The sequence below is a fragment of the Delphinus delphis genome, chromosome 7, assembly GCF_949987515.2.
Source record: "Delphinus delphis chromosome 7, mDelDel1.2, whole genome shotgun sequence".
In the NCBI taxonomy this organism is placed as follows: domain Eukaryota; kingdom Metazoa; phylum Chordata; class Mammalia; order Artiodactyla; family Delphinidae; genus Delphinus; species Delphinus delphis.
The window spans coordinates 80,781,468-80,795,553 of NC_082689.1; the positions used below are offsets into that span (position 1 = coordinate 80,781,468).

Consider the following 14,086-nt stretch of genomic DNA (forward strand, 5'->3'; position numbering starts at 1 on the left):
TATATATATTTGAAAAAAAAGGAAGCGAGCAACCCAGTCAACAAATCTCCAATGATAATAAACTCTAAATACTAAACTAAGATAAACATAAAACCAGAAACAAATTACTTGCAGAAAGCACACCCTAAGTCTACAGTTGCTCCGAAAGTCCACCGCTTCAATTCTGGGATTCATTGTCTGTTCAGGTATTCTGTAGATGCAGGGTACATCAAGTTGATTGTGGAGATTTATCCGCTGCTCCTGAGGCTGCTGGGAGGAATTTCCTTTTCTTTGTTCGCACAGCTCCTGGGGCTCAGCTTTGGATTTGGCCCTGCCTCTGTGTGTAGGTCACCTGAGGGTGTCTGTTCCCTGCCCAGACAGGACAGGGTTAAAGGAGAAGCTGATTAGGGGGCTCTGGCTCACTCAGGTGGAGGGGAGGGAGGGGTATGGAATCCAGGGCAAGCCTGTGGTGGCAGAGGCCGGCGTGACATTGCAATTGCCTGAAGCGTGCTGTGTGTTCTCCCGGGGAAGTTGTCCCTGGATCATGGGGCCCTGGCAGTGGTGGGCTGCACAGGCTCCTGTGAGGGGAGGTGTGGTTAGTGACCTGTGCTTGCACACAGGGTTCTTGGTGGCTGCAGCAGCAGCCTTAGTTTTTCATGCCCGTCTCTGGTTTCTGCACTGATAGCCACGGCTCGTGCCCATCTCTGGAGCTCGTTTAGGTGGTGCTCTGAATCCCCTCACCTCACACACCCTGAAACTGTGGTCTCTTGCCTCTTAGGCAGGTCCAGACTTTTTCCCAGACTCCCTCCCAGCTAGCTGTGGCACACTAGCCCCCTTCAGGCTGTGTTCACACAGCCAACCCCAGTTCTCTTCCTGGGGTCTCACCTCCAAAGCTGGAGCCTCAGTTTCCAGCCCCCACCCACCCCATTGGGTGAGCAGACAAGCCTCTCATGCTGGTGAGTGCTCGTTGGCACCAGTTCTCTGTGTGGGAATCTCTGTGCTTTGCCTTCTGCACCCCTGTTGCTGCGCCTCTCTGTGGCTCTAAAGCTTCCCCCCTTCCAACCCCCCATCTCCTCCAGTGAAGGGGCTTCCTAGTGTGTGGAAACCTTTCCTCCTTCACAGCTCCCTCCCTAAGGTGCAGGTCCTGTCCCTATTCTTTTGTCTCTGTTTTTTCTTTTTTCTTTTGCCCTAGCCAGGTACGTGGGGAGTTTCTTGCCTTTTGGGAACTCTGAGGTCTTCTGCCAGCGTTCAGTAGGTGTTCTGTAGAAGTTGTTCCACATGTAGATGTATTTCTGATGTATTTGTGGGGAGGAAGGTGATCTCTGCGTCTTACTCTCCCGCCATCTTGAAGTTCTCTCTCTAGGTATTTTTTGATTTTCTCTTTGATTTCTTTGGTGATTGGTTGTTTAGTAACATAGTAACATATTGTTTAGCCTCCACAAGTTTGTGTTTTTTACAGTTTTTATCTTGTACTTGATTTCTAATCTCCTAGCATTGTGGTCGGAAATGATGCTTGATATGATTTCAGTGTTCTTAAATTTCCCGAGGTTTGCTTTGTGACCCAGCATATGATCTACCCTGGAGAATGTTCCACGTGCACTTGAAAGAATGTGTATTTTGCTGCTTCCAGATGGAATGCTCTATAAATATCAATTAAGTCCATCTGGTCTAATGTGTCACTTAAGGCCTGTGTTTCCTTATTGATCTTCTGTCTGGATGATCTATCCATTGATGTAAGTGGGGTGCTAAAATCCCCTACTATTTTAGTGTTACTGTCAATATCTCCTTTTATGGTTACTAGCATTTGCCTTACGTATTGAAGTGCTCCTGTGTAGGGTGCATATATATTTATAATTGTTACATCTTCTTCTTGGGTTGATCCATTATGAGGTAGTGTCCATCTTTATCTCTTGTAACAGTCTTTATTTTGAAGTCTATTTCGTCTGATATGAGCATTGCTACTCCAGCTTTCATTTGATTTCCATTTGCATGGAGTACCTTTTTCCATCCCTTCACTTTTAGTCTGTATGTGTTCCTAGATCTGAAGTGGGTCTCTTGTAGACAGCATATATACAAGTCTTGTTTTTGTATCCATTCAGCCAGTTTGTGTCTTTTGGTTGGAGCATTTACATTTAAGATAATTATTGATATGTATGTTCTTACTGCCATTTTGTTAATTGTTAGGATTTGTTTTTGTAGGTCATTTTTCTTCCCTTTCTCTTTTGTTCTCTTGTGATTTGATGACTATCTTTAGAGTTGTGTTTGGATTGCTTTTTCTTTTTTGCATGTGTATTTATTGTAGATTTTTGGTTTGTGGTTACCATGAGGTTTTGATATAGAAGTCTATACCTATATACACGATTGTTTTAAGTTGCTGTTCTCTCAATTTCAGATGCATTTCCAATATCCTGCATTTGTACTCTCCTCAACAATTTCTAGTTTTGATATATTTGTTTGTGGATGATTTCCTACCTTTATGTTTGCCTTTACTGGTGAGCTTTCTCATTTGTAGTTTTCTTGTTTCTAGTTGCGTCCTTTTCTTTTCTGCCTAGAGAAATTCCTTTAGCATTTGTTTCAAAGCTGGTTTGGTGGTGCTGAATTCTCTTAGCTTTTGCTTGTCTGTAAAGGTTTTGATTTCTCCATCAAATGTGAACGAGAGCCTTGCTGGGTAAAGTATTCTTGGTTGTAGGTTTTTCCCTTTTGTCACTTTAAATATATCATGCCACTCCCATCTGGCTTGCAGAGTTTCTGCTGAGAAATCAACTGATAACTGTATGGGGATTCTGTTGTATGTTATTTGTTGCTTTTCCCTTGTGCTTTTTAATATTTTTTGTCTTAATTTTTGTCAGTTTGATTAATATGTGTCTTGGTGTCTTTCTCCTTGGGTTTATCTTGCATGGGACTCTGTGCTTCCTGGACTTGAGTGTTTCCTTTCCCATGTTAGGGAAGTTTTCAGCTATTATCTCTTCAAATGTTTTCTCAGGCCCTTTCTCTCTCTCCTCCTTCTCCACGCAAATGTTGGTGCATTTAATGTTCTCCCAGGGATGTCTTAGACTGTCCTCATTTCTTTTCATTCATTTTTCTTTATTCTGTTTTGCAGCAGTGATTTCCACCAGTCTGTCTTCCAGCTCACTTATTCATTCTTCTGCCTCACTTATTCTGCTGTTGATTCCTTCTAGTGTGTTTTTCATTTCAGTTATTGTATTGTTCATCTCTGTTTGTTCTTTAATTCTTTTGCGTCTTTGTTTAACATTTCTTGAATCTCCTTGATCTATGTTTCCATTCTTTTTACAAGATCTTGGATCATCTTTACTATCATTACTCTAAATTCTTTTTCAGGCAGATTGCCTATCTCCACTTCCCTTAGTTGTTCTTCTGGGATTTTATCTTGTTCCTTTATCTGGAATATATTTCTTTGCTGTCCCATTTTATCTAGCTTTCTGTGTTTGTGGTCTCTGTTTCTCAGGCTGCAGGTTTGTAGTCTGGTGTCTGCCCCTTCGTGGGTGAAGCTGGTCCAGGGGCTTGTGAAGGCCTCATGGTGGGAGAGACTGGCACCTGCCTACTGATGGGTGGAGCTGGGTCCTGTCCCTCTGGTGGGCAGAGCTGTATCCCACCCTGTTGGTTGTTTGGCCTGAGGCATTCCAGCACTGGAGCCTGCAGGCGTTAGGTGGGGCCGGGTCTTGGTGCCACATTGGTGAACTCCAGGAGAGCTCACACTGGTGAACATTCATTGGGGCCTCTGCCACCAGTGTCCTCGCCCACACAGTGAACTACAGCCAACCCTTTCTCCCCCAGAGACCCTCCAAGACCCACATGTCTGTCTGTTCCAGGCTCCTATGGAGTCACTGCTTTGCCCTGGTCCCAGTGCACATGAAATCTCGTGTGCCCCCTCCAAGAGTGGAGTCTGTTTCCCCCAATCCTGTGGAGCTCCTGCACTCAAACCCTGCTGCCCTTCAAAGCCAAATGTTCTGGGGGCTCCTCCTCCCAATACCAGACCCCGAGGCTGGGGAGCCTGATTTGGGGCTCAGAACTCCTACTCCAGTGAGAGAACCTCTGTGGTATAATTATTTTCCAGCCTGTGGGTCACCTACCTGGCAGGTATGGGATTTGATTATATTGTGAAAGCACCTCTCCTACCATCTCTTTGTGGCTTCTTCTTTGTCTTTGGATGTAGAATATCTTTTTTGGTAGGTTACCGTCTTTTTTGTCAATGGTTGTTCAGGAGTTGTGACTTTGGTGTTTTCATGAGAGGAGGTGAGCTCAAGTCCTTCTGCTCCACCATCTTGTCTCCTCCCTTCACCTGAGCAAGTGGCCAGAGGTGCAAGTTAAGGCATCATAGTGGATGGACACCACTGTTGACACATGGGTAGAGCTTTGTGGCCAGTGGGAAGTGGTTTATGGTAAAAGATGCTTAGGCAAGGCTGTGGGAAGGGGTGTGAGCTCCCTTGCCCTCTCTGAGCCTCCATGCGTTCACCAACCTGGAAGATCCTATCTTCATTTTCTTTTGTTAGATGAGATAAAGACTTTCCTTGAGAGTATGTCCACATCTCTGACAAAAAGGCATCTTCAGTCTATTAGTAAATTCTGGTCTAAATTCATTAGTTAAAATAAGGATAAGTACTTAGTATTCAGGACCCATCTCTGACTAAAGATTAATTTCATAATCTAAAAATATTTAAAATAACAAGTGACTACTTCAGATAATTCTTCAAAGGGCATATGGAAAGAGAGGAATACATAATCCTCAGAAAACAGTGCCTTCCAGATTGATTTACAGTTGAGTCCTAAGGAGTAGTGGGCCCTTCAGAGCTAGACAAAAATGCCATGAGTGGGATCAAAATTAGTTCAGGACACTGATAGGTCAACAACATGAGAAAAGAATTTTTTTTTAAGCATTTTGCCCGTTTTTAAGGCAGTGTCTTAGTTTTCTGCCTTTGCTCACCTACAGATAATGGACACAAGTCTATGTAGAATGGAGCCCGAGCTCTTGGAGCAGTGAGTATTTCTGAAGGAGTCAAGGTTTGTGCACTTAGCATGTGTTCACCAACCACCTAGGATATACCACTTATTTTAGGGGTCAGTTCCATCCCCATCCCCCGAGTTCTGCAGTTTTCCCCCCGATATTTCTCTACCTTTGCAAAGTAGTGTTGGCTTAACAGAGGGTGTTCTGTGGAACTCAGATACTCGAGACAGAAAAGCTTCTCTTGCAGAATAGTTTGGGAAGTGCTGAACACTCTCTCCACTCCGTGCAGATGTACAGCCTACATTAATCAAAAGAGAACTTGGTGGAAATTGCAGTAGGCAGCAGAGTTTCTCTGTCTGGGTCTGCTACCAACTAGCTGTGGGGTTAGGGCAAGTCCGTACAGCTTCAGAGGGCTTGGCTGGCTTATCTCTAACACATGAGCACTTTCTCAGCCGCCTTAACAGCTGCCTCCTGACGTGGCCTCAGACTGTGGGAATCTGGAGCAGACATTTCTGGCTGCCCTCCCAGATCCATTTCTTCCTTCCTCCTCTTTAATTCCTATTTTGCTCAGCTTATCTACCCTCTGCCGTGCACCACACATGCCTCAGGGGACAGAGATCTCCCTTCAGCTGTACTAAGCCATGCGTAACCACATCTTCCTTGGCTTCCTTTGTGATTGGCTGGGAGCCTGGGTGAAGACTTCCACTTCCTGGCATGTGGCCAGTAGTATCCCTCTGTCTCTTCCCCGGATGTTGGCTGGGACATATGGGATAGCTGTGCCACCTCCTTACCAGAGGACATGGGGGAGCTGGAGCCAAAAGAACACTCTCCCTCTGGACTTCTAGTTGTGTGAGCCACATATTTATTTATGCCAATTTGATTGGGCCTCTCTGTTATTTGTAGTTGAAGTCATCCGGATGGATACATCACTCTCTAAAAGGCACTCTCCTAGACAGAGTCTGTCTCCAGGACCTGCTTGCCCCCTGTTGCTTATCCTCCTTTAGAGAATATTTGAGTTGGATCTGGTCTTTGGTCTCTGCTTAGCCTCTGTGGACAGGCTCCATTGCCCTTGGCTTTGTGCTGCTCCTGCTGCGGACACAGCCATGACTTGCAGGGAGTCTAGTCAGTGGTCAGAACCCTGGACATCCTGCATGGCTAGAAGAGGTACAGGTTTCTTGCAGATCCCACTTGTCCAGGCCTCCCAGGACCATCCCCAACAGGGCAGCTCTGCCAAGCCACGGTGTCCTCCAGTTGCTCCTAGACCCTTCACTGGGACCAATTCTCATAGACCAAAAAAGTCCAGATATGGAGGTTTAGGAGTTGCATGGTGGATGCTCTCAGTAAAGCCTCTACAGCCTTATACTGAGGCCCTGCATTATTGTTTGTAAAGATGATGCCCTCAGACTACCAGTATCAGAATCACCAGATTCATGACCAGATAGATGCTTGTTCAAAATGCAGGTTCCCGGACTCCTTGAATAGTATTCTTGGGATTGAGCTGTGAAAGCCCTATTTTTCACAGCCTACACTCTGAGTAACTCACATTCTGGATTACCCCCTAGATAGCTCAGCTCCTAGCCTCAGCATCTGATAAAAGAGGCCAAGGCAATGAGGGAGGGGGATGGGGGAGGAGACAGAACTATGAAGGCCAAAGGAGAAGTGGGAGGTGTGATAGGAAGATGCTAGACTGTTTCGGGTGCACAGCCGTGGAGCTGTGCCTAAAGGCAGACTGAAATTACGACAGCCATTTTCTCTCCAGTTTCTACCACTTTTACCTTTGTGCATCCACTATTCACCTTTGTCCTCTGGCATGCTTTGTCCCCTGACATATCCAGCATCGCAGTGAAACCCTCCACAAATCGAAGAGTCAGTGACTAAGATCTAGGTGAAAAGTAAAATGTCCAAGATCCAAAGGTCAGAGCAAAGTTTCCTAACATGGCAATTGACGTCACAAAAATCGTGCATTAGAGTTAGTAATTTCTTACATGTGAGATACTTCCCAGTTCCTAAGTCCGTGCCGGTTCATACTGCTTATTTCACGCTTTGCACAGCTTTATAAGTTTTCTCCCAGTGAGAAAGGGAAACTGACCCACCTCCTTCCCTTTTCTTATGAGATGTATTTTACACAGTGACTGACACAGCAGAATGCAGACTGTATGGAAAACAATACCTGTAATTTCTGGCTGCTAACTTCACTCAGAGTTGGATTTGGGGAGGGTTTAGACAGAGCAAGGAGAAGATGTGTTCTGTACCTTTTTTTTTTTTTCTTTTTCAGAAAGTGATGGATGGGAATTCAGTTTATTCTAGAATGTAGATCTATTCAAAATGGACCTTTGACAGGTCATTCCCTCACACACTCCTCATATTCATAGCTAATCCCCTTGTCTCTTTTACAAGAACAAACCTACATACCCTCATGCCCTCACTACTCCAGTTTTCAATGGACATTTTGACAAAGTACTTTTCATCATCTTGCTCATTAGGAGCAAATGAAATGAATCTGAGGTCTGGAACACTTGGCCATTCTAAGTCACTATTCAATGGACTAAAAAAATCCATGCAGTGGACTCTAATTAGATTTTTGGATTCTAGTTTTAAAACAGTTACATTGGAGACATCACACAGAGTCCATTTATAATGCAGAGGGCTTTCGAGGTCAGGTGTTAAAAGTTTGGGCCTTCCGGTCCGTAAGTCACCTCCATCTCTCATTCTCTAGTTTAGTGGCTCCCCAAATGGCTATGTATCAGAATCACTTGAGGAATGTATAAAAATACAGATTTTCTGACTCAGCCCCAACAAAAAGAAGCTGACTTTCTGGATTTGGGGCCTGCTTCTCATTTTTTTTTTTTTTTAAATATAAGTTCCCTGAGTGATTTTCATGCAGCCACCAAGGACCCGTTTACAGAAGACATTTAGGAAGCACTTCTCTGGTCCAGTGGTTCTTGAACTTGCGTGTGCATCAGAAGCACCTGGACACTTTATTAAAACACAGAATGAACCCTCAGAATTTCTGATTCCATGGGCCTAGAATGGAGGCTGAGCCTTTGCATTTCTAACAAGTTCCCAGGTGATGCTGACACTGCTGGTCCGGAGACCACAATGAGAACCCCAGCTCCAACCCAGGTTACCTGTGAGCATGCTTACTCTTCATTAGCACTTGTATTATGTGGCCAAAGACTGGGCTTCAGAAAAAGGAATAAACCTCTCAGGTCAAGGGTAACACACCCGGCTGAGCATCACAATCATCTGGGAGCTTTTTCTTTCACATTTAATTATTGGGGTGAGGCTTGGGCTCCCATCCCAGATCTACTGAGTCAGTGTCTCCAGGATGCCCTGGGAATTTGTATTGTTTTGAAGTTACCCAGAAGGTTCTGATTACAGGGACTTGAAAACATTGCCTTAGATGAGCCACACTTACGAGTTCATGAATAACTTATACTAAAAAATTGTTGTTTATCTGAAATTCCAATTTAATGGGGCATCCCATGCTCTTAATTATTTGTAAATCTGGCCCCCCTACTCACTCAGCTGCCTTTGCAGGCGTTTGTTTCCTCTGTGTGTTCTCTCTTTTGCTCAGCATAGCCCTATCTTAAATGCTCAGTGGAGCGGTGGTAAGGTAAGGAGAGCAATCCATGAAAACAAAATGTGTGGGGTGAAGAAGAGAAAATTAGATGTTTCCTCAAGAAAGAAAAATAAAAGGAAAGATCATTCATCTAGAAAGCAGAAACAAAATCAGAAAAAAATACTGGCTGCTAATGGTTTTTTAACCAATTCGTCAACTACACAGACGAATAAAAATACACCCACCAAAGATGCTATTAAAATGTTCCAACTGAAGCCATATATAATTAATTTCAAACAAGCATAAGCGATAAAAACTCAAATGCTTCAAGGTGCTGAGTGAAAGGCAGGATAAATCTACATCAGGCTTCAAAACGGACGCTTCCAGGTGAGTCTGGGGTTTCAGCCAGAGACGGGGAGGTAACGATGTCTGCTTCCTCCCTGTTGTACTGGAAGCTAAAGAGCCTTAGGAAGAGACTCTCCCAGTGTGTCAAGGATGAGAAGAAACAGACGGCTCGGCACCTTACAACAGCACGTCACTACTGAGAGGCTGAATCAAAGGAGTGGAACAATCAATCAAAACGAAGAAACATGCATGGATGCATCTAAGGAAAGTGACCTGGCAAAAACCACTGCAGAGGCTGAGGAACCCCCGTGAGCACCACGGTCCCGGTAAAGCGAGCAGCTTTCTCCCAATGCACTTCTGCCATTTCAGAGGTTAGGGGTCGGCACGCTTTTCCTGTAGAAGGCAAAAGAGTAAATCTTTTAGATTTCGTAGGCCAGATGCTCTTTGCTGCATCTACTCATCCTCGGTGTTGTAGCAGGAAAGAAGCTTGTAGACAATAGGTAAACCAATAGGCACGGCTGTGTTCCAATAAAACTGTGTTCACAGAAATAGGTAGTTGCTAGAGAGTGAGCATCTGTCTCCCCCAAATTCATGTGTTGGAGCCTAAATCCCAGATGTGGTGGTATTTGGATGTGGGGCCTCTGGGAGCTGGCTAGGTCATGCAGGTGGAGCCTCATGAACGCGATTAGTATCCTTATGCTCACTCTCTGCACTCTGCCCTGAGAGGATATGAGAAAACCACAGTCTGCAAACCTGGAAGAGAGCTCTCACCAGACAGTAGATCTGCTGGCACCTTGATCTTGCATTTCCCAGCCTCCAGAACTGTGAGGATGACATGTTTTAGTTTAAGCCACCTGGTCAACAGACTATTTGCTACGGCAGACTGAGAGCAGTGAGATGTATTTGTCCCATGGCCCGTAGTTTGCCAACCCCCATCATAGATGAGCCCGCGTGGCTCATGCAAGGACAGCATCATTAGTGGATTCTACGGAGCACTCAGGATTCTAATGGTAGATGCTCAATTAAAAAAAAACAAACACTTCATTAGCTCCTCACTGTACATACAAGGGCAGAGTGTTTAAAGGTCACCCCAAAGTGTAAAGGCAGGAAATTAGGATTCTAGAAACAGAAGTTGTTCATTTGAAATTCTGGGACTGTGTTATAAGAAGGAAAGAGAAGACAAGGGGACCAAACATTTTAGCATGTGTTTAGAAAGGTTCTCTTAGTGGCCCTGACATTCAGAGACAAGTTGACTGGGAGAGGGACACTAGTGCCAGTTTCTCTGTCTTTAAGCCGCTACTTTTGAGGGTCCATCACATGATAAGGTATCATCTTCCTTGATCAGGGAGGTTTCCTCACCTTCTCAACTCACTAATTTTGCATTTAGCATCCTAAGAAGGGTCCTTCACCCAAAAGAAAAAACTATGTCACAATGGCGTAGAATTTTATACTTTAAGCTAGAATATATCAATCACCTGTGGTGCATGAACACATAACTTCAATTAGCCTCCCTTATGACACGGGTTAATGTTTCATCTGAGATCGCCACATCAGCCAAGAAACACATAAGCATGCATTTTACATTGTATAATTTAAAAGTTTTATTTCCCCCCCACAATAGCAAATGGGTTTCATATTAGTTCCACTGGAAGTTTTCTTCTTGTAGTTGCCCTTCTCATTGACTGCACCGTTGGCGGGGAAATTGCTTTCTTATTGGAGAAGGGTTATATTTCATAGAGATGCTCTGAGCTAATCACAGAAAAGAGAGGGTCTGATCCAGCAGCCCCTGAAGGAGTTGATCAGTCAAGGAGTCCTTTCTGCTCCAGGCCTGGTCAGGTGGGGACAATACAGGCTACTGAACCTGCCCGTAGTAGATGCTGGCAAGACTCTCCTTGCAGAAGTGACTAAATGCAGCCCCTTTGATCAAGAAATATAAAATCCACAACATCCCTCAGTCCCTGCCAAGTCCCCTTCCTCAGTGGCCTCGTGCAGGAGCATTTCAGCTAAGCACCTGGCTTCTGCTTTGGGGTCCGATGAGCATTCTTCACCAAGTGCAAGATGGGTCTTCACTCCAAAGTTCACTGTTTACACAGTTGTTGGCTTGTGCTTTAGAGGGCTGGTCTCTGCCTCGCCCAGGAATGGTGGTATCACATCAACAGCAGCATGAAGGCCCAGGCCAGCACTGGTAGGTGGAGCGCAGGGGCATGGCTGCCAGACGTTCTCTGAGCATGCATCACAGCAAAGACCGCATTAGTGTGGTTGGTGGGTAACTCAACATTGCAGATCATCCCTTCACAGCAAGACCTACACTCCTGTTACCAAAGGAAGAGGAGAAGGAAAGAGCAAGTGAATAAAGGGAAGAAGAGGGAAGGGTCAAATGAAGAAAAACAAAAGCCTTCTTCAGCTCTGAGGACAGAATTATTTTTTTTATCTTTTATGAGTATATAAATTTTTATTTCAATTTAAAAATTTTTTGAAATATAATGGCATACAAGAGAAAAATGCTGTCTTAATTTTTAAATGTTTGAGACTTAATAAACATTATGAATTTGAAAATGTACCTTTTTCATATCAAATTGACAAAGATTTCCAAAGTGTACATGAGCCTGGGTCCATGACGTGGTAGTAATTTTGATATTCTCAAACACTGCTACTGAGAATATAATTGCTTCAGTTTTCTTGGGGAGTAATTTGGCAATCTTTATCAAGAGCTTCAAGATTATTTATATAAATCAATCCAGTAATATGCAGTAATATGCACCAAAGTCACAAAGATTATGTGGGGCTTCTTTTAGAATAGAGAAATATTAAAAGCTGCCTAGTATTTTTAATATGGAATTAGATAAATTATAGTACAAACACATATTTTAATATTATGTAGCCATTAAGAATATTTCTGAAGAATAGTTAATAGGTAAGTTTTCTTTAAAAGTATTTTTATTTTATATTGGAGTATATAGTTGATGTGTTAGTTTCAGGTGTCCAGCACCTAAACAGTTAGACATGTATCTATTCTTTTTCAAATTCTTTTCCCATATAAGTTATTGCAGAATATTGAGCAGAGTTCCCTGTGCTATACAGTAGGTCCTTGCTGGTTATCTATTTAAAATATAGTAGCATGTAAATATCAACCCCAAACTCCCAATTTATCCCTCTCCCCCACCTTTCCCCTTTGGTAACCATAAGTTTGTTTTCAAAGTCTGTGAGTCTGTTTCTGTTTTGTAAATAAGTTCATTTGTATCATCTCTTTTTTTAAAGATTCAGCATGTAAGTGATATCATATTTATCATACTAAGTCAGAAAGAGAAAGACAATCTCCAGGTCATCCGTGTTGCTGCAAATGGCATTATTTCATTCTTTTAACGGCTGAGTAATATTCCATTGTATATATGTACCACATCTTCTTTATCCATTCATCTCTCAATGGACATTTAGGTTACTTCCATGTCTTGGCTATTGTAAACAGTGCTGCAGTGAACACTGGGGTGCATGTATCCTTTCAAACCATGGTTATATGCCCAGGAGTGCGATTGCTGGGTCATATGGTAGTTCTATTTTTAGTTTTTTAAGGAACCTCCATACTGTTCTCCATAGTGGCTGTACCAATTTACATTCCCACCAACAGTGTAGGAGGTTCCTGTTTTCTCCACACCTTCTCCAGCATTTATTGTTTGTAGACTTTTTGATGATGGCCATTCTAACGTGTGAGGTGATATCTCGTTATAGTTTTGATTTGCATTTCTCTAATAATTAGTGGTGTTGAGCCTCTTCATGTGCCTCTAGGCCATCTGTATGTCTTCTTTTTTTTTTAATTTTATTTATTTATTTTTTTGAACATCTTTATTGGAGTATAATTGCTTTACAATGGTATGTTAGTTTCAGCTTCACAACAAAATGAATCAGTTATATATATACATATGTTCCCATATCTCTTCCTGCTTGCGTCTCCCTCCCTCCCACCCTACCTATCCCACCGCTCCAGGCGGTCACAAAGAACCAAGCTGATCTCCCTGTGCTATGCGGCTGCTTCCCACTAGCTATCTACCTTACGTTTGGTAGTGTATATATGTCCATGCCTCTCTCTCGCTTTGTCACCATTTACCCTTCCCCCTCCCCATAGCCTCCAGTCCATTCTCTAGTAAGTCTGTGTCTTTATTCCTGTTTCACCCCTAGGTTTTTCATGACATTTTTTTTTTCTTAAATTCCATATATATGTGTTAGCATATGGTATTTGTCTCTCCCTTTCTGACTTACTTCACTCTGTATGACAGACTCTAGGTCTATCCACCTCACTACAAGTAGCTCAATTTCGTTTCTTTTTATAGCTGAGTAATATTCCATTGTATATATGTGCCACATCTTCTTTATCCATTCATCCGATGATGGACATGTAGGTTGTTTCCATCTCTGGGCTATTGTAAATAGAGCTGCAATGAACATTTTGGTACATGACTCTTTTTGAATTATGGTTTTCTCAGGGTATATGCCCAGTAGTGGGATTGCTGGGTCATATGGTAGTTCTATTTGTAGTTTTTTAAGGAACCTCCATACTGTTCTCCACAGTGGCTGTATCAATTTACATTCCCACCAACAGTGTAAGAGGGTTCCCTTTTCTCCACACCCTCTCCAGCATTTATTGTTTCTAGATCTTTTGATGATGGCCATTCTGACTGGTGTGAGATGATATCTCATTGTAGTTTTGATTTGCATTTCTCTAATGATTAGTGATGTTGAACATTCTTTCATGTCTTTGTTGGCACTCTGTATATCTTCTTTGGAGAAATGTCTATTTAGGTCTTCTGCCCATTTTTGGATTGGGTTGTTTTTTTTTTGCTATTAAGCTGCATGAGCTGCTTATAAATTTTGGAGATTAATCCTTTGTCAGTTGCTTCATTTGCAAATATTTTCTCCCATTCTGAGGGTTGTCTTTTGGTCTTCTTTATGGTTTCCTTTGCTGTGCAAAAGCTTTTAAGTTTCTTTAGGTCCCATTTGTTTACTTTTGTTTTTATTTCCATTTCTTTAGGAGGTGGGTCAAAAGGGACCTTGCTGTGATTTATGTCATAGAGTGTCCTGCCTATGTTTTCCTCTAAGAGTTTGATAGTTTCTGGCCTTACATTTAGGTCTTTAATCCATTTTGAGCATATTTTTGTGTATGGTGTTAGGGAGTGATCTAATCTCATATTTTACATGTAGCTGTCCAGTTTTCCCAGCACCACTTATTGAAGAGGCTGTCCTTT

At 42.9% G+C, this 14,086-nt stretch overlaps 1 protein-coding gene across 6 annotated transcripts in view; it reads right to left on the reverse strand.

The window, feature by feature from the left end:
• Nucleotides 1–9,142: 9,142 nt before the first annotated feature.
• The window catches only part of LYPD6B (LY6/PLAUR domain containing 6B), a 214,628-nt gene continuing 209,684 nt past the window's right edge, over nt 9,143–14,086 (reverse strand). For 5 of the 6 annotated variants that reach the window (XM_060016832.1, XM_060016835.1, XM_060016833.1 and 2 more), the window contains exon 6: nt 9,270–11,161. In XM_060016832.1, coding sequence (XP_059872815.1) covers nt 10,997–11,161 — 165 coding nt within the window. In that variant the 3' untranslated portion in view covers nt 9,270–10,996. Of the gene's footprint in view, nt 9,243–9,269; nt 11,162–14,086 lie in introns of those variants that run through there. The other variant, XR_011246547.1, reaches the window with a different exon arrangement.